Below are 20,919 nucleotides of genomic sequence, written 5' to 3'. Positions count from 1 at the left end.
GAGAGAATATTTGACTTGTGTTTATTTGCATGGGTTAAAACAAACCAAAGTACTGAGTATAACTTATGGGAAAAATCTAATTTGTACGTCTGTTTACATTTCAACTGAAATGACTTAAAAGTTAAGAATCATGACACTGTATCTTAGGGTATTTATTTTTCAACCGTAACTGACTTAATGAGAGAAATAGAAATATATTTTTCTGTTTAAAATTTTTGTATATAAAGATCATTAAAGCTGGGCTATCTCATCACCATTATTAAATTACTATAACTACTGCTTTGGGAGCTAGAATATATTTACTGGTGATTACTTCTCTACTGTATTTTATTCTAAAAAGATCTGGCTGTCATTAAGAAGCAACAAATTAACCTCAGTTTACAACTCTTCCTTCTATTTTTTTAAGAAGTAAATTTTAATAACTCATAAAAGCTAGAAATAACCTCAAATGTAGAACTGAGATATACGTTAATTTAGCCACAACCTGAGACTTACTATAGAAGTGTATTAAATGTGTACTCTGCAAAGAAAGATCTAAAAGAGTACTATATAAAACCGGTGGCAAAATTTTCAGTGTGCTGCTTGTAAACTGGCTCCCCCCCCCCCCCCCCCCCAGGACTTCTATGCTCCATGCACTGTGCTCTGTTAGATGCGTGGCTATAAAATTGTGAAAAGGAAGGCTTTTCTGGTAGCAAAAGGGTTAAGTTCTTTTTGCTTTACCAGTTTCAAATTACAATGAGAAGCCTCTTCTTTCCCAGCAGGGTTGTGCTTACATTACTCTTTAGATCTCCCTTGAAGAGGGCTGGTATATTTGTGCCTGCTGGAGGTGGAATTAACAGTTAGAAGGAGAAAGGGAGTGAATGAACTTACAGGAAGGTTTTCAAGTAAATTCAGGGAAACACATTTACTTGAATAGTACAACCTTGAGTCTTATTTTACACTAAGACGACACAAAAGACGTTAAAGTTATCACCAAGCTGCCGGACCAATATATATTCCAACACCAAGGTGCAGATCAGCATAGATCTGTGATTCAGAAATCAGGATTTGTCTTGGAAAGAGCTCAAGGGTTGAGAAGAACTCAAGAGCAAGTGAAGATAACTTTGGGAACTACAGTTTATCAGAAGATCAACTTTCGTTGATTCAAATACCAAAGGCCTGATTAGCATCAATCCATATAGGAATGCATAGGTCATCTGATCAAATACTATTAGCCTTCTTCTGCTACATCAATGCAGGAAAAACTCTTACCAACTGTGGATAATTGGAAATCCAAGTTTCAGCTTTCTTAGAAATAACTACTCTTGACATATTCCCAAATATTTAAAATAGGACAGGAAAAATCAGTGAGGATGTTATGTTCAGAAATGTCACTGTCATGAAGAATAGGTAAATTTGTTTTTTCAGCTACTGGGAAAGCATACCTCCTAGGAACTTAAGATTTTTTTTTTTTTTTTTAAGAGGACAAGAAGGACTAAAAATATCAACTTCTGCTTTTGGACAAAAATGCATCTGACTATATTTCTACTTAGGAGTATTGTGGGTTTCCTCTGGAGCTGCTGGGTTCTAGTGGGTTATGCAAAAGGAGGTTTGGGAGACAATCATGTTCACTCCAGTTTTATTTATAGAAGACTACGGAACCACGAAAGACGGGAAATACAGAGGGAAATTCTCTCTATCTTGGGTTTGCCTCATAGACCCAGACCATTTTCACCTGGAAAGCAAGCTTCCTCTGCACCTCTCTTTATGCTGGACCTATACAATGCTATGGCCAATGAAGAAAATCCCGAAGAGTCGGAATACTCAGTGAGGGCATCCCTGGCAGGAGAGACCAGAGGAGCAAGAAAAGGATACCCAGCCTCTCCCAATGGGTACACTCGTCGCATACAGTTATCTCGAACGACTCCTCTGACCACCCAGAGCCCACCTCTAGCCAGCCTACAGGATACCAACTTTCTGAATGATGCTGACATGGTCATGAGCTTTGTCAATTTAGGTATGTTGTTCTTTTATTTGTTAAACTGTGTTATTACTAAGTGGAAGTTTTTCTAATAGTAAAGTAGCTGCCTGGTAGGTGGTCGTGTTTATATAAAGTCATTTTCTATAACTCTCTTCTCTAGCTTCTGTTTCCTTTCTTTCATTGATACAATGTAAGATTTTGCTTTAGGCAACAAAGTCATACACACAGGTACATATATTTAATTTTTTAAATATAAAAAGCTAAAATTAACACTTACGGTTGGGTAGTTTTGGGTCCTTTTAGATCTTGTTAAAATTTCAGTCTTGCTTTAGTGTATGAATAAACAGGCAATAGTCTACAAAAAAAAAGGAAAATTTATGAGGATAGTTGTGCTATGGGCAAAAAAATAATAATACAAATAAAAAAGAAACATTTGCAGATTGAAAACTAAAGTGACTTTCTGAAACATTTTTTTGTTAGCAACTTAACAAACATGTAAGTATACGTTTATATGCTACCTAAAAACTCTCATTTGGGCGAGTCAGCTACTGTGAAAATATCAACGTGCAATTAACTGAGATAAAATAATGCTGTAAAAGATTACTATCAAAGATTTTCAGGGAGAGATTCTGAAACTGTGAAAAATATTTTGGAAAAGAAGCTTCAAACTAACATTTCTTAACTTCTTAATAATGAAAAGATATCATACCCATTTGATTATTTCCAGAAGCAAGAGAAATATAAAGCATGCTATAATGGTCTTTACTTATGCAAGAAATTTTCCTTTTCCTTTAAGATAAGAAATGAATTGAAAAATTCTTTGATGAGCAGCATTATTAGAGAATAATTTTTTTAAATTATATTTTACTCAATGCTGGTCCTTTCATGGTAGTTTTAAAATATTGACAATATCAAATGGTAAATTAGTGCCCAATATTTCATCTCTCAAAAATATTAAGGAGTTACCAATTTAAAGAGACTTCACAAGGGCTGTAGTTTTAAAAAATGTTTTAGTAGAGGCTAAAGATGAAAATTCACTATCTTCAGACATTCAAAAAATAACGGTATATAGTTAGCTTTGAAGACAAATTTTATGAACAAATTTAATCAGCTTGAAAGAATTAGAAACATTTTAATGTAAGAACTTTCAAAACTTTGTTTGAAAACTGCAATCTGCTTTGACTTAAAATTGACATGTTTTATTATACTTAATTAAAAACTTCCTTGTATAATATCTCAAAGAAAATAGTATTTGAAAAGTCAGATAGCAACAAATTCAAGTACATGAATGCTTTTATAAAACATGTTGCTTAATATGCCCTGCTCATTTGCTCTTAGCAATCACAGCATGAAGGATAAGGTGCTTAATAAATCATATTTCATGTTGCTAGAGACAAAGCTCTCATTATTAAGTTTTAGTAAGTCATCATTGGTTGCCCTAATCAGGTGTCCTGGAGGCGTTTTCTTCTACATATAATTAACAGGTTTCATTTGGAACTTTCAAGCCATTAAAATATGGCTTAGTTCTAAATTAGTTTGATTGCTTTTTCCTAGTATAAGTGGTATGCTATGTGGCTCATGGCATATTTTACTTTGTTGCAGTTTCTAAAGCATTATTCAATAATTTAAAGGAGTTTTAATATTCTAATAGAAGAATTTCAATCTAGCATGGATTTACATATGCATAAAATAAATCACTGAAAAAATTAGTTCAGGTCACCTAAAATCTAACAGGGCAGAATGTGTTACGTACTTTAAAAAACAATAACTCAGTCATGAATCTGTTCTAAAATATATATTTTATTGAAATCAAATATTTTGATCATTCACAAAAGAAATATATTTGTTTTAGAAAGGAATTAAGTATGATTTTTGAATCTGTGTGCCATTACTTTTTATACATTTACACAAAAAAAAGAAAGCCAAAAACAATAATAAACAGTTTTATTCAGTGACTTCTAGGACTGTTTTTATCATTAAAGAATACTTACATTTTTAAATCAATGAAATTTTGGTTGTATTGTTTGGATTATACCAACAAAGCAGTTTACTAACTATACCATGAAGCACAATTATTCATTTTACTCTAGAGAAACAATATCAGATATAAGCTTTAGGAGATATTTATTTTTATCATGCTTGAACTGCTGAATAGTGATTTATCCTCATTAACGAATCATATTATTTTTTCTTTATTTAATAATTCCAAACTAAATGTCTCATGTGAAATTACTGACAAATTGATTCTGATACTGAGTTTTTCCAAGTAGTCTCTGAGGAAAATTGAACCACAATTTTTTTTTATCCTTCGACCTTGCCTTCTAATATATCCAAAGCTTACAACCAATCACTACTTAGTAAAAGGCTTTAACTTCTGTATTTCTTCCATAATAAAATAAGTCAAAGCAGACTTAGAATAAGGTAAAAGTGTAATATCATGATTAACTGCACTAAGAATTTCAGTGGTTCTTAATGTATCATTCATTAACAAATAGTATTTTTTTAAATGTTCTTATAAGACTCAGGAGGATTTTATTTATTTATTTATTTTAGTGTCTTAAAAGATATGTATATAGTGGGGACTAAGGGCAAATGATCAAATTAGCAACAGGCAAGGGATTTGTATTGAGGAAGTCACCTGGATATTTAAATATGTGAAAAGAATCTGTTGACAGTTCCCATAATAAGCTTAATTACATTAAAAGGATATGGTAGCATCCTTTATATTAATGCAAAGATGTGTCATTTTCAGGTCAAATGATGGATTTTCTTTATCTTATCATTCAGAAAGACATTTTTTCTAACATTAGTTTTGCTCATCAAGAATTAAATTAATTTAAACTCCGAATCATTTAACAAAATATCTATTTTTAAAAATTTCAGATGAGATTAATTTTTTGTTCATAAATGAAAAATAGATGAGTATTTCCTAAAAAAAAAATAAAATGTGAATAAATTGTCTTAAGACCCATGTAAACAACTAAACATGAAAACAAGTGATTTGTGCACTTTGAAGAGACAAATATTAATTATTGTGTGAAGAGAAACTTTCCACTCTATTGGATTCATTATTTTTAGGCCAATTTTTGTCAGTCTCCTAGTGTCCAGCTCTTACAGGTTGACTCTCCTGCTTTGTCCCTAAAACTGTTGACCATCCCAGGCATCTTTGCTCAGTCAATACCATGTTATTTTATTGAGAACAAAAATATCTTTCTGGTAAATCTTTTCTTTTTTAGCCATCTTTTTCAAAAATATTAAGGGTTAGTTTATATATCAGATATCTATGCAAATAAAAGGGAAGATTAGGGAACTTGCTTGCAATTTTTAAGTAAATCTTCTGTTTACATTAAGATAAACACGTGGTGTATTTCTAAGATCTTTTAGTTAGAAAGCACTTTTGTTTGATTACTTGGCAATAGTACAATTAAAATGATACAACATTGTAGATGTTTTAGAGGAAAGTACAAAAAACAGTGAACACAGGAAATTTACTTTCATAGTATTCCTTGTCTACATGTATTTCTCTGGGAAAGACAAACATTGGGTTTTTTTTAATGGTTTCTCATCATTCTCATCAAGTTGGCTTGGAGTCAAAAACTTCTTAGATATATTTCAAGAACATGCATTAATTCTAAAGCATGAAAGTACATGAAGGTGATGCCTAGATTTTTTCATATTTTATAACAGCATATTTAGCACGTTAAGATAGGAAATAGAAAAAAAAAATACTTTCAAAACTTTAAATTAAACCCTTCTCCTCTTACTTCCCCAAATCATCAAACTCTCCTGGTACTAGATGAAAAAAATGCTTATGTTCTCAGTTGACAGGTTTGAAAGACATCATTGATATTTATTGTTGCTTTTGGCTGACTCAAGTGCCCAGTAGAGAGGAATTTATACACAGATCTACCTAAAGATGCCTATCTGTGTAGTCTCTCCAACAGGGTTATTAACACTTGTGTAACATAAACTTACCTGTAAACACATGCAAGATTTTTTGGGGGGGGGGCAGTGATAGGAAAGGAGACAAGATGCTCTAAAACCATTATAGTACATATTCATGGATATGCCTGGAATAACAAATGCTGATATTGGGTAAGACAATATTTCTTTAACACCTTTAACTTTCGAAGAGAAAATAAGTTGCTGAGGGTGGAAATCTTTTTACTCTCTTCTTCAACAACCCTTGGCGTTCATGAATGTGACCCAAGGGATTCTTGTTCTTTAAAGCCACATTATTGTCAAATGATGGGCATGGCTACAGCGATAACTATAATCATGTAGTTTAATTAAAAGCTTTTTGCTCATCTTAATGGTCACTCACAAATAGCCAGTTGTAAAAGTTTATTCAGAAGTAACAGCTGGAACTGTGAAGGTATGATAATATAAACTCAGAGGGCTTAGGGCTGCCTCACCCACCACCTCCAGTTCCCTCCTTTCATTCTTCCATTTTTTCAATATTGCCTCCCTCTCCCACTTCCTCCCCTCACATTACTTGGCCTTTCCTCTTTACTTTGATGGTCTCTCTACCTCCAGGCTTTCTTGGCACCCCTCTCCTTACTGTCCCCACCCCTTCCTGGGGTCCGCCTTTGGTCCTTGTTTCTTCATAGCTGGAGGCTGAGATTAGCTGAAAATCAATTAGTTACAGCTTGATCATTTAGGTACAGTCTCCTGTTTCTCTGAAGTTGAGAAGGAAAAGGTTATGATGTGCCAATTGCAGCCTCCACCCATCAGGAGAAAAGCTCCCCAGGGCATCAGAACTTCTCTGGCTGTTGCCATCCCCTGGAATTGTTTCTCCACCATCCCATTCTTCTTTGCCTCCTCACCTCTCCCTGAGGATCCCATTGACAGAACTTAATTGTTTTTGCCTTCCCTATTTTATTACATAATTAAAATTTAAAAGGGGAAATTTAAAGGAAAGTAAGAAAAAAAAAAGAACTGCAACACTGAACAAAAATAACACTAAGAAAAAATGCAATCCTCTGTTAGTTTATAAAACACTTTAGCTTACCTTATTTTTATTTCACACTCATGTCACATCTGTGAAGAGATTATTTCCTTTTTTTTAAGTTGAGAAGAGAGGATGAGGGAGGATAAAAAGAACAAGAGCAGAGAACAATGAGGATGAGACAGAAAAAGAAATAAAATATATATTTTAAAAAAGGCCCTTGGAAGAAAGAAAATGAATCAAATGAGTCATCCGAGGCTGGTCTTTGGGTGTGCAGGTAGAGGATGTGTTGGGAAATCCTCAGTCTACCTCATACTGACACAGCAGCTAATTCCACATCCCAACCACATCAGCTCCAGGGGAAAACCCTTTCATCCTTCCACACTAAAATACCAAAGTGGGGAAAAGGGAGGGGGGCTGTGTGTGTGTGTGTGTACAAGGAGCGTACAGACGGGCTACTCACATTTACAGTCATAAATAATGTAGTGGCTCAGCTTGAAAAAACCACAGGTTAAAGGAAGAGGCTTCCCTGACACACAGAGAGGGGCTGAGATCAGAGAAGCCACTGAAAGGGTTGGAGCCAAACAATGAATCCCTTGTTCTAAGTCATATTTATGAGTGCTTCTTTGCACCTTAAGTTCATATTTTATTGGCTGGACTGTGGGGTTTCCCCATTTGCTCATCTCTTAAAATAATACCCTTGGCTGAGATATCCTTTAAAATGTACCAGTCAGCCCTGACAAATGGCTCCTTTATTTGGGGAAAAGGAGACCTGTTGTGATTTTTGATGCCAGATTGGGATGTGTAAGATCCAGTTGTGGATCTTAAAGTTGTGAGAGGAAGGTAAAAATAATAATTGGAGTATTTACCTGCCTTTCTCAGAGATGTCTTACCCATAAGAGTCCATGTAATCGCTGGTCACCCCTGACTTGTAGGAGTCTTGTCTAAATGATTGTGGTAAAATTATACCTAAGAAATTGGAAACAAAATCTATTAAAGTGTGTAATGTTTAATATGAAGGAAAAAAAAAAACCCATCTCTGATTAGTCAGAAGGATCTCTAGTGGTTTGGGGAGAAAGGAAAATGACAACAACCCTCCATAACCAAGGAGAGGAAGGTAGTGAGTTGTGTAAACATTACATAAAAGTTAAAAACCAAGACCTTGTATGATTTTAAATAATTTGGTTGGTATAGAGACTGAACTAGGGTATGTGCTATTTTATAATTTCTAAGATGGTGAAGATCCCTGTCTTCGTGATGATGTGGCCTTTCATTTTTCTTTTTATGAGCAGCAAAGCGTTGGTCCTTGCAGTAGAAGAAACAACTGTATTTTAGAAATAAGTGAATCTCATTAAATTAACTCTTAGATACTGTGTTTATTTAACTTCTTTCTGGAAGTAAATAACTTTTATTGTTCTTGCCGTTTCCCAGCTTCCCCGGAGTTGTTAGGAATAAAGAAAATAGTTTGAGAAAGGCAAGATAAACAGATGCAAGTCTCATTTCGATTTTATTCAGAACTAAGAGACAGGTCAAAATCAAAAGATTAACATTTACAAACACCGTCAGCTATTCTTACACTGTATGATATGAGGAAATCAGTTTTATTTGCTCTGCACAGGTTTTCTGTCCCTATTGTAACTTTGTGATTAGCCTTCCTATGTAGGAGACACTGTTATTGCCAGTCCTGAGTCCATGGTATATTACTGCTCACGTGGCTTTAAGGTTTAATTATAGATTCAACCTGATTGTGTTCCTTTCTGTTTCCATGGCAGAAGCAGAGTAGTATAGAAGAAGCCAGAATGCCTGGATTGGAATCTCATATCCTACACTTTCTAGCAATGTGACCTTGGGCAAGTTACTTAAATTCTCCCTGTGCCCCTGGTCCCTTATCTAAAAAATGCCAATAATAAGCCTGTCTTCCTCATTGGGTGTGGAGAGGATGAAATGAGTGAATATGCATATAAATTTAAGAATAGCAGTTGGGACATAGTGAGCCCTCAGCAAATAGCTGTTATTGTTACTAGCGATGCACGTATCCAAAGGCTGCACTGCATCAGCAAGAGTGGCTAAATAGTTTGTGGGGCCTCTTGTTCAAAAATTATCAAGAATTCCAACCTAGAGGAAGCAGAGTATAAGCTCAAGCATGAGGTCCTTCTGAGTGCAGGGCCTTTGCAACTGCCCAGGTCACACACCAGAGAAGCCAGCCCTATGTATTTGATTACATGTTGTGACAGCAGGAACCATGCCCTATTCATCCCCTTTTTATCCCCAGGGGTGTATCAGTGTCTCAGAAGGAAAGAGACATAGCATGTGCAAGCTGAATCATCTGAGGAGAGTTTACCTAATGTTGTAAGGTTTATGATGTCCTCGGCAGAGCTTTCTGGCAAAACGGGATAATGCAGCACCTGGAAGAGCAGAGGAGCCTTCCTTCAGTACTTCTGGGCAGGGAACAGAAACAGTTACCAGAAAACTCAGAGGAGAGCTGCATGGGGAAGGTATTCTGACAGGAACTGTGGCTTTTGTGAGAGAGATGCCATGCAGCCAACCCCTAAATACTCAGCAGGGAGGGCAACCAAGGACTAAATACTCAGCCCCTACTTTTCTGCCATGTTCCCTTTGGCACCGAAAGCCACAGGGCAATGGAGCCTATGGTGGAGCTCATGAAAGTCCGCTTCCTGGTGCTGAGAGCAGAGGAGAGAAAGGTGGAGAGTGGATCTTGAGGCACAAACTGAAGATATTTGGCACAAATGGATAAATGAATATTAGGTGTTTAGTCAATGGAAATTCTAGAATCACTTCAGTTTCAGTGCAAGTTAATTATATGTCTGTATGTATATGTATGTGCACACATATGTTAACCTTCTTTGTCCTGCTAATTTATTATAAAATTCAAGAGATAATCATGATTTAGTGTGGGAGTTAATAACTTCACAAGTTAGTGAAGTGACAAAATAGGCATTACATGCTGAAAAAATTCTTAGATTGTATATGGATCAGTAATTTCATGTGCCATATTAAAACTATTTTAGAGCAAACTGAAATTAACAACAAAAAAACAAAAGTCTGGGGAGAAGTAGCACTTGCAGATCCCAGGACAAACAGTGGACTACAATTGCCAACCAGAAAACTCAGTGTAGAAAGCACTAGCACATGCAAATATGCAGGGCAAATGCCAAGAGCAGTCTATTTTTTCAATCTTTAGGTCTGCTTGTTCTCAATCCTGTCTTTCTTCCTGAAAAGACCCATGACTACATGTTAAAGCGTTTTGAATTCTGAGTGGAATCAGACGTCTCCTCCACAGTTAATGTTGCAGGCAGAAACAGGATGAGGCAAATTGGGATTATTGTTGTTCTTTGCTACCCATCCTTTCCTCGGGCAGTGTTCTTGTGACTCAGCGAGGCAGAATTTACTGGAGGAGCAGGTATGGCTGCAGTTTACTTCTCATGAATAACCAACTGCTAAGCCTTGAGGTCCAGAGCCTTACCCCCACTGCCCTTGAATCACACACAAGCACACAGGAGAAGGGCCCCTTTCCAGTATCGTCTATGTTCCCCTTCAAAGTGCTAAGCGTGGTAATTTTAACCTGATTTTACATCTGTAATTATCACAAGCAGCAGAAGAGAGGGTTCAACTTGGAAACTGTGTAGGTTCCTCTACAAATAACCTTGATGCAGGCACTGAAGACGCATTTAGTGGGGAAGAAGGAAGGTCTGGTTGGCAATTAAATCGCCTTTATGGTTCATGTCTTGTAGAAGTTTTCTGTGCTCAGAGGGAAGAGGGATTATTTAGTTCTTTGACTATCTCAGTAAGGTGTAAGCATAGGGCTTTTCGGATACCAGCTTTGCATACAGCTGCATATCCTTGAGCAAACTGTGTCCCTTTACTGGAACTGTTGCCTTCCTCTGTCAAGTGGAGATCCTAATACAGAATTGTCCTCAAAGAGGTAAGGTTAAAGACCGTAAACCTTCATGAGAGAAGTGCTCAATTCACAGCCACCACTCCTTCGACAACTGCTTCTACTAGAATAGAATCTATGGCGTTCTTGTGTCGGAGTGGATCGACACCCAGTCCTCCAGTCTTTGACAAGTAAATCCTTGCTGAAATTGCGGAACATTATGCACATGACTTTTCCTCTACCCAGAAGAAAATGAACCCTTGAATTTCCCTGACTCTGTCTCAGAGTTGGGCTATTGGTGGCTTATATTCCCTCATCAGGGTGTCCTGGGGAAAAAAAAAAACAGTCCTCGACAGAGCCTATAGGTAACTGTGGGGCTTCCCTTTGGGCGCCCAGGGGCAGCAGTTTCTGTAATGTACCGCTGAAAGGTGCCTTTCATGTTACCTTAGTTCCAGATATTACCTGTTCTATTTCCTTGTTTGTTATGGGGAAGGGCACACTGATTGCAGGCCAAAGTAATAATATACAATTAGAAAATATTTGGTTGCCAAGGTATAGGCACTCTCTAAAAGACCCTTTGAAAGAAGGAAAAAAGTCTCGCGGAGTTTTAAGGCTTATTTTCATAAGTCAACTGATTTTTTTAGTTTTAATTTTTTAAAAAGTTGATTTATGATGAAAATCTTAGTGAATAAGCTCCTGACCTCTAAATAGAAACCTGCTCTGTTCAAATGATCACGGAATCCAGGAAATTTTTGTATTGTGTGTAACTCAAATCGTGTTTGAATGTATGTTTTTCTAATTTGTGGCAGTTCTTATTACAATTTGTATTATCATTATAACTTTGTTTCTATTTAATACCATTTAGCCTTAAGTATTTTGACTTTCCTAGACTGGGCTGTTTTTTGTTTTGTTTTGTTTTTGCAGATGACAGTCACATTTTTTTATTACTTTTCTTGAATTGCTTTCTGTTACAATATTTTGAAGCAGGATGGGAACTTACGGCTTTGATCTGAAAAGTTGAACAAGAGGCATACATGTTTACAGTATCCATATTGTAAAGCCATCACATTGACTTTTGATATTTTATAATACATTGAGCGGGAAAATATGAATTTACTGGGTTTTTTTCATGATTTGATAGCATGCTGAAAGATTATCTTGGCTAAATATTTCATTGTGTTGAGTAAAGTTCTTAAAATAAAATATGGATTCTAACTATATATATATATAGACCTATTCAAATCAACATGTAAGATGTTTCTCTTCTGCATTGCTGTGTCAAAGCAGTTATCATTCTACTGTTATCAATTACTTTGAGGAAGAACTTACCCAAATTAAGCAAATCATTATCATTCTGTTGTGTGTGCCTGTGATACATTTAAAGTATAGGACATTGTCACATACATATCATTTAAATTATGGTCTAGTTGTAGCAGTAGTAATTAAAGCAACGAAAGCAACAATAAACATAATCCCTATGCCAGAAACTGGACTGAGCAATTTGCATACATTAGTCAATTAATTTGCATCTCAATTGTATGCATAAATATTTTTCTTCTCCTATTTTGTTGATGTGAAAATTGAGACGTGATCAGAGATTCAATAACTTACAAAGGTTACCCAACTGGTAAATGGCAGAATCTGTACTGGAACCGTGATCTGTCTGGCTACTATTCTTTAGCTTGGTAACCTACTTTCGAAAAATGTGTAATTTTTAATTGCAGTGACTATAATGGTTTATACTTCTGGAAAGTATCTTTATGTACCTTACGTGGTTTTATCTGCATCGCTTCAGTGTCTAGCACTCGTGGAAGTAGATATGATTCCACAGTCTACAGCTCTGAAAACTAGAGCTCTGAAAGGTCATTCATTCAGTCATTTGACAAATAGAAGCTGATTACCTACTAGGGACCAGGCACTGTGCGAAAGACTGTGCCTGTTTTACTGCCAACATCACAAGGCAAGAGAAGCGAGGTCTAGGCCCAGAATCCCTGGTTCTTGTGCCAGGATTTTTTTGCTCAATGTCACATACTTTGAAAAAATCCACACAAAAATTCCAGCACCATGTACAATTAAAAGCACTCACCAGCATTATTTGCAAGAATGTGTTTTGTTATTTAAGTAACCAGGTACAATGAACCTTCTGGGTATAGGGAAAATATTTTTCAAACCTCAATCCCTTTAAATGAATTTAAAATAAATAAATAAGAGCCCATTACCAGCAAACAGAACCTTAGGAAGACTGTTAGTCCAAAAGGCAAAGAACAAAGGTAGAACCACACTTCAGCAAAGCTTAGGGGCTCTTTGAGAAACCTGTGTTTGTAGCTGTGAGGTTTTTTATTCGTATGGAGGTTCCAGTGATTTTAAAGGTAGTATCTAAAAGCACTGTTTGCTTACTGCACATTCCAGAGCATACGTTTGGCTTAAACACTCATTGTTTATTTGTGTTGTACTGAGGAAAGAAGGGCAAAATGTCATACACTTTTTCAAAACGAAGTTGTTTGATCTGGCCTTCATCTCAACCCCTGACCTTACCTCACTTCTTCATTCGTGTGCTAACAAGGTTGTGTCCAGTGTTTACTTTGTTACTGTACACACTGAACATGATGTGGATTCGAGTGATACTCCGAGTCAGTGGAGACACATTTTATAAGGTCAAAACTGGTAGAGTGTTCCAAGAATTGGTATAAAGACCTCTTTGATTAGGTTACTTTGAATCTACTCAGGATATTAGGCATTAGGCAATTATTGCTTCACGTTTGAAGTGACTGTGGGGGAAAATGGCCTAATATTTTACTAGTAGGTTACTCTTCACCATCAGGCTGCTGTGCCTGGGGAGTAAATATTTTCACAAAACACAAATCCAAGTCTGCTGACCCGCCATCACTGTTATTATCAATCCAGATAATACCAGATTCTCCAAGTGAAATACTAAGAAGAGGAAAAGCACTCAAGACAGATCATGGTTTCTGCTCTCCTTGGAATTTGCTGTCTCCCATAGGTAGCATGTATCCAGTGCTCATGAAGCACAGGACGGGGCGCTATCAGCCTTTCAAGTGTTCACTCATTTAACTCTCACAAAATGATCCATTCAGAGATGAGGAAAGTGAGACCCAGTGATGTTACACCTTGTAAGAGGAGGAACTGGATTCAGAGTCCAAGCTCTTCACTGCTGTGCCGGGTTGCCTTTGTGAATGCAGTTGGGAAGGCTGTGATTGGGACATTGCTTAACCTCTTTGTAAAGTTCTATGTATTTCCCCATCACTTCTTGTACTGAAATATTTTCACTTCATTAGCCATTCTTCATATTTTAGGGAAAAATTGCTAAATAGTGAGCTTACCAAGAGTCTTATCCCTGGAGTTGGGCTCTTACAGGCCTTCCTCTGAACTGGGAGGCCGTGGCCTTTTGAAGAAGGCAAATATTCACACTACTCACAGGCAGAGGGGCAGGAAGCTCTTTGCAGACACCAACGGTACCGACCCGGGGGCCCTGCAACCAGCTGAGGGAAGGAAAAGTAATCTGTGTTGATTCCCAACTTCAAAAGATAGACTTGACATGAAGAGGAGTAACGTTTAGCAAAATGGAAGAGCGGCAGAACATCGAAGTTACAAACAGTAAAAGACCTCAAAAGCTGAGGTTGGAGATTGGAGCAAACCAATAGTGGTTGATTTGGATGCTGGGCAGCTACCAACTTGCTGGCCAGTATTGAGGCCCCTCAAGCATGCTGTCCTGTAGCCTCGGACGAATATCCTTGGCCTACCTAATTATTGGCCGGAGAATGTCATGAGAAATCTGCTAAAGTGGAAGTTTGGGCCGCAGGACCCCCTACAACCTACAGATTAGGAAATTCCTCTTGCTGTAGGTAGAACTCTGGCCTCAGCTTCATCCAACTCGTTATAGCTGACATCTCCTCTGTGTTCTACACAACATTGGACCCTCCACATCTCATACATATCTCTTGATCTGTAGCAGCTATAACCCTCTCTCTGGCATGTGTAAAATGAGCTCCTTTCACATAGCTCACTCATTTCCCCCGTATCACGGGAAAGCTAAATATATTCTTTCAGCTCCTTGGGTGTATTATGAATTAGAGGCTAAGGCCTTGGGATAATTAATTTTTTTTTCCAAAAGGAAATATTTTGGGGTTGACAACATTTCTCAAAGCAAAATGATGTTCTTGAAGACAATTCATTTTCAGCTCTACTCAGCAATCATTCCAAGCAAGGAAAGTCAAGAGGAACTATAAAAAGCAGATATCATAGCTAACATATCAACCTGTACCTAAACTCCTGAGCATTAATCTCTGCTTTGCAAAGCAAGCCAAGAGTTAGCTGCAGACTAAAGATGAGCCTTTAGGATGTCACCTGCTACTTTGTAACAATTCCGTTTCTTTATCTCTTTCTCTATTTGCCTTTACCTAACCACACCTACACAATCTAAGGATTGTAATATAAGAAATATCAATAGTATCAGTATTTGATTTTTAATTATTTAGACTGATTACTTAGGAAGACATATGATAAAATTATTGCTTATGAATAGGTCAAAATCATATTTAATTTTAATTCAACTTTCATTGACACATAATAATTAAAGCACATGCTAAGTCATAATTACTTAAATCTCTTGGGCACTTCAATCACAATCCGAATTTCCTAAAGTGTACTTTTTTTTTTTAAAGATTTATTTACTTGACAGAGCATGCGCGTAAGTGGGGGAGGGGCAGAGGGAGAGAATCCTCAAGCAGACTCGCCGCTCTGCCCGGAGCCCCATGCCCGGCTGGATCTCACCACCCATGAAATCATGACCTGAGCCAAAATTAAGAGTCTGCTGCTTAACTGACTGAGCCACGCAGGTGGCCCTCCTAAGTGTATTTCATTGAGAGCATTGCCACGTCTTCTTAAGAGTTGTTATCTGAAATTTTATAGTCAAATAAATTTGGATTGTGCTGAGAGACAGTAATTGAATTGATTTTGATATTTCCAAGAGGAAACGTCTCAGTATCTTTATTATGCTGATGAGCATTGTGAATCTCTGCAAAGATTATGAACCATATGCTCATATGGTTTCACATGCACATTGCACTCTGAGACTCACCTAACTGAGCACCAAAGGTGCCTAGAATTAAGGAGAACTCACTCAGAAATACTCTTCCATGTGGAAATACTAGTTTATAAAAGCCATTTTGGAGATCAAGCAGAGCATTAAGATCATATAATTTATTGACACTGTGGTTACTTTATATCCAAATTGAAAAAAAAGCAAGAAAAACATTTTAATTCCACTGTCTAGAACCAACCATTGTTCATACTTTTATATATATTTCCTTCTATACTTTAAAAATACATCTTTTTCGTCAGATTGAACAATGTTTATATAATGTGTTGTACTCTTTATTCTTAATTTTTTTTTTTTGCCATTTAAGTATCACTAATATACAATGTTATATTAGTTTCAGGTATAGGATATGGTGATTGACAATTCTATTACATTATGCAATGCTCACTACAATAAGTGCAGTTACTTTCTGTCAACATACATAGTTATTACAATATTATTGACTGTGTTCCCTGTGCTATATTTTTCATCTCCCTTGACTTGGTTATTTTATAACTGGTAGCTTGTACCTCTTAATCCCCTCACCTATTTCACCTATCCCCCCACACCTCTCTTCTTTGGCAACCACCAATTTGTTTTCTATATTTTTGAATCTGTTTGTTTTGTTTTTTAGATTCCACATAAGTGAAATCATATGGTATTTGTCTTTCTCTGTCTTATTTCACTTAGCAAAATACCCTCTAGGCCTAGCCATGTTGTCATAAGTAGCAAGATCTCATTCTTTTGTGTGGCTGAGTAATATAGCACATCTTCTTTATCCATTCATCTGTCGATGGACACTTAGGTTGCTTCCATATCTTGGCTATTGTAAATAATGCTGCAATGAACATAGGAGAGCGTATATCTTTTTGAATTAGTGTTTGCATTTTCTTTGAATAAGTACCTAGTGTGGAACTACTGGATCATTTGGTGTTTTCATTTTTAATTTTTGGGGGAACCTCCATACTGTTTTCCATAGTAGTTACACCAATTTACATTCCCACCAACAGAGCACCAGGGTTCCCTTTTCTCAACATCCTCACCAATAGGTTTTATTCCTTGTCTTTTTGATACTAGCCATTCTGACAGGTGTGAGATGATACCTCATTGTGGTTTTGATTTGCATTTCCCTGATGCTGAGTGATGTTGATCATCTTTTCATATATCTGTTGGCCATCTGTAGGTCTTCTTTGGAAAAATGTCTGTGCAGGTCGTCTGCCCATTTTTATTTGGATTATTTGTGGTTTTTTGGTGTTGAGTTGTATAAATTCTTTACATATTTTATTTTTTTATTATGTTCAGTTACATATTTTAGATGTTAACCTCTTATTGGATAAATCATTTGCAAATCTCTTCTCCCATTTTGTAGGTTGCCTTTTTGTTTTCTGGATGGTTTCCAAAGCTGTGTAAAACATTTTTATTTCGGTTAAGTCCCAATAGTTTATTTTTGGTTTTGTTTCCCTTGCCTGAGGAAACATATTCATAAATATGTTCCTAAGGCTGATGTCCAAGAGACTACTGCGTATGTTTTCTTTTAGGAGTTTTATGGTTTCAGGTCTCACATTTTAGATCTTTAATTAATTTTGAGTTTATTTTTGTGTATAGTGTAAGAAAATGGTCCAGTTTCATTCTTTTGCATGTAGCTGTCCAGTTTTCCCAGAGCCATTTATTGAACAGACTGTCTTTTTCACGTTGTATATTCTTGCCTCTTTTGTCATAGATTAATTGACCAAATAGGCATGGATTTATTTCTGGGCCCTTAGTTTTTCTTGATTTTTTAGTATATGATTTTTCTCATTTGTTCATTTGCTCTTTATGAGCACATTTTTGATGACAAATATGATTTCACCTCAATAATTCACCATTTATATAAACATTCTTTTATTACAGGGCATGCAATTTTTCCAGTTTTTACTATCATATATTCTGTTGCAATGTTTATCTGTATATATAAGTTTTGTAGACATTGCTACACTTTCTGATCATTTCCTTAAAATATGTTCTTAGAAAATGAATCATTCAAATGAAAAGTACTATGATTTTTTAAATCTCCTGAAATATATTACTAAGTTGTGTTTTAGCAAACTTATTTTTTTAATACGTGCACCAGCAAGTAAATGCTAATGTTATTTTATCAAACTGAAACCTAAATTAAATATGATATATTTACACTCTTAATAATCTAAAACTTATGTTTTTTTAAAATTTGTATTTCTTCTGAGATTGATTTTTTATATGTCTGTTAGCCACTTATATTTTCTCTTTGGGAAGTTTTATGCTATTTTTGTTCATTTTTTTTAAATTTGCCTTATTTCATGGTTGCTTATGCTTAGAAATCCCTCCTGTGACAGGATATTTAATAATTATTCACCTTTTCCCCATTTTTATGCTTGATTTCTTACTTTTCCCCTAACTGGTCTTTTGCATATAACAGTCACATAAAAACATTTTCAAATACTTAAGAGTTTGTAAAATATATCTCCCACATTCCATTTTAGAAAGAATTGCTCGAAGGCATGCCATGGTAGATTACTGAAATAGAAATTAAGAAGAATGGGGAATTCATGGTCTTCGAGGAGACACAGTTTAAGAATTAAAATCAGCTGAGCAAATGGATTTGATCTAAATAAACTTATGCCCAAACGCTCTGTAATTTAATTATAAAACATGCAGACACATATGACCTAAGAACAATTGGAATGCTGAAGTGTCCTAAGTATCTCATAGATTATACTACATTAAAGGCCCATTTTTGGGATTGAAGGGAATGAGTACTAAGTACATGCACATATTATGTTTTAATGCAACAGCAATTGCCAACATTTGGCCACAAATTACATCCCCAGTTTAGTATCCAAGTTTGATTTTTTTTATTATGTTAATCACCATACATGACATCATTAGTTTTTGATTAAAGAGGGCACGTTCTGCATGGAGCACTGGGTGTTATACGCAAATAATGAATCATGGAACACTACACCAAGTTTGATTTTTGAGTCTAAGCCTTCGTTGCTTAGAAGAAGCCCAAGATATTTCAGAATCACTTTTTTTTTTGTCATCTGTGGTTATTTAAATGATCTCAATAATTGTGGTATATTCACAACCCAATTTCATCATCTTAACCTCTTTCGCACCTTCCAGGTTGAGAGCGACATCTGAGGTTATGGAAAAGTCCCAGGGTACATCTGTGTATTTGTTAGAGCTAAATCTGGTCTCTAAATCAGGTTTCTTCATTATATGTGTTCATCATTTTATCAACCTCTCTTAGCTTTGAAAAGTTTTCAATCATACATGATTACTTTCTGAGTTTCGATACTGTAACATGATGTAGCTTTTAAAAGACATTTCAGAAACAGAGATCCAAAATTAGATATGATAGTGTGCTAACTGCAATAGTAACTCGACTGAAGTCACAATCGAATAATTAGATAAATTCTGAATCAAAGAATAAAGTGTCTGAGACCTGTGCAAGTGGAAGAAAGCAGGGGTCAGAATTTTATGATAGCAAGTCTAGAATTCCAGGGAAAATGAATGACATGGAAAGAACCAGTCACTATGATCACAAACTCTAAAACTCAACCAAGCTTCAGCACTGTTCTTTATATGGAAAGTGAGAAATCAAAATGCATAAAACATCCAATTCTGGAAGTATGAGTAAAAGTTGGTAGAAACAAAATTGTAATATGAACTCTTACCACACATTTAAAACTGCATAGTAGAGCACACACACAAATGTAATGATAGACCTGAATGATGTAATTAATAAAGTTGAATTAATTGACATATCTCAAGGATTGCACTTTGAAATATATTGACATGTGTCAGATGGTGTAAAGATACAATTTTTTGAGATTCCATGAAATGTTTAGATAAATCGCTAATCACATGATATATAAATTTTAAAATATAAAAGTTATGGATATCCAGAAGCGCATAAAACTATGTTCAGCATCAGTTATTAGGAAAATGCTAATTAAAACTGCAGTAAGATGCCACTACATGTCCTAGAAATGGCTAAGATGGAAAAAGGAAAAAAATAAAAACTCAAAACACCAACCAGTGCTGGCAAAGATATAGAGCTCTCATAAATTGTTGGTAAGAATGCAAAATGATACAGGCACTTTAAAAAAATCGTGAGTTTCTTGTATATTACACATACACTTGCCATTGTGACCCAGAAATCTCACTTCTAGATATTTACCCTAGAGCAATATTATCTTAGGTCACACAAAAACCTGTACATAAATGCTTAGAGAAGCTCTAGTCATAATTACCCAAAGCAGAAAGAATTAATTGTCCTTCAATAGCTGAATGGTTAAACAAATAGTGGTATATCCATTCAATGAAATTCACAACAATAAAAAGGAGAGAACTATTGATATATACTAAAACAGTTAAATCTAAAATACATTTTGCTAAGTGAGACATATCAGACCCCATAGGCTACATGTTGTATGATTTCCTTATATGAAATTCTGGATAAAGCAAAACTCTGGAGATGGGGAAGAGATGAGTGTTTGCCATGGATTAAAGGTAGGCAAGGAATTGACTACTAATGGAGCTGCAAAGCAGTGATGGAACCATTCTGTATTTTGATTGTGGCGGCAGTCGTAGAACTCTGCGTTTGCCAAAAGCCATAGACCCACTAGCATGTTTTCTTTGTAAAAGTAAATTACAGGGGACTCCTGGTTGCCTCGGTCTGTAGAGCATGAGACTCTTGATCCTGAGTTCAAGTCCCATATTGGGTATAGAGCTTACTTAAAAATCGCAAAGAGGTAGGCATTTCATATGTTATATTTTATAATTAAATATTCATAAAATATAGAATAACTTTTCAAAAAATAAATCTTTGGGCTAAATTAAGAGAGAAGTTAGATGTTTAAGGAATAAGATTTAGAAAATGCCATAATACATGAAAACTTATCAAAACATAACAGTGGTTGCCAGAGCTAAACTCTGTGATGAATTCATGCCTTCAGAGCTTGTGTCCTAAAAGAAAAAATGGAAATAAATATAGA

General features: G+C 35.8%; 1 protein-coding gene across 1 annotated transcript in view; it reads left to right on the top strand.

Moving 5' to 3' along the window:
* Positions 1 to 614: 614 nt before the first annotated feature.
* BMP5 (bone morphogenetic protein 5) overlaps positions 615 to 20,919 on the top strand; it is a 115,586-nt gene continuing 95,281 nt past the window's right edge. The window contains exon 1 of the mRNA XM_045867039.2: positions 615 to 1,996. Within this exon, the coding sequence (XP_045722995.1) occupies positions 1,507 to 1,996 (490 nt within the window). The 5' untranslated portion in view covers positions 615 to 1,506. The remainder of the gene's footprint in view (positions 1,997 to 20,919) is intronic.

This window comes from Mirounga angustirostris, unplaced genomic scaffold, assembly GCF_029215605.1.
Source record: "Mirounga angustirostris isolate CCGP_5_RB_7025 unplaced genomic scaffold, mMirAng1.0.hap1 SCAF_8, whole genome shotgun sequence".
Lineage (NCBI taxonomy): Eukaryota > Metazoa > Chordata > Mammalia > Carnivora > Phocidae > Mirounga > Mirounga angustirostris.
This window is presented reverse-complemented; position numbering and strand designations above follow the sequence as displayed.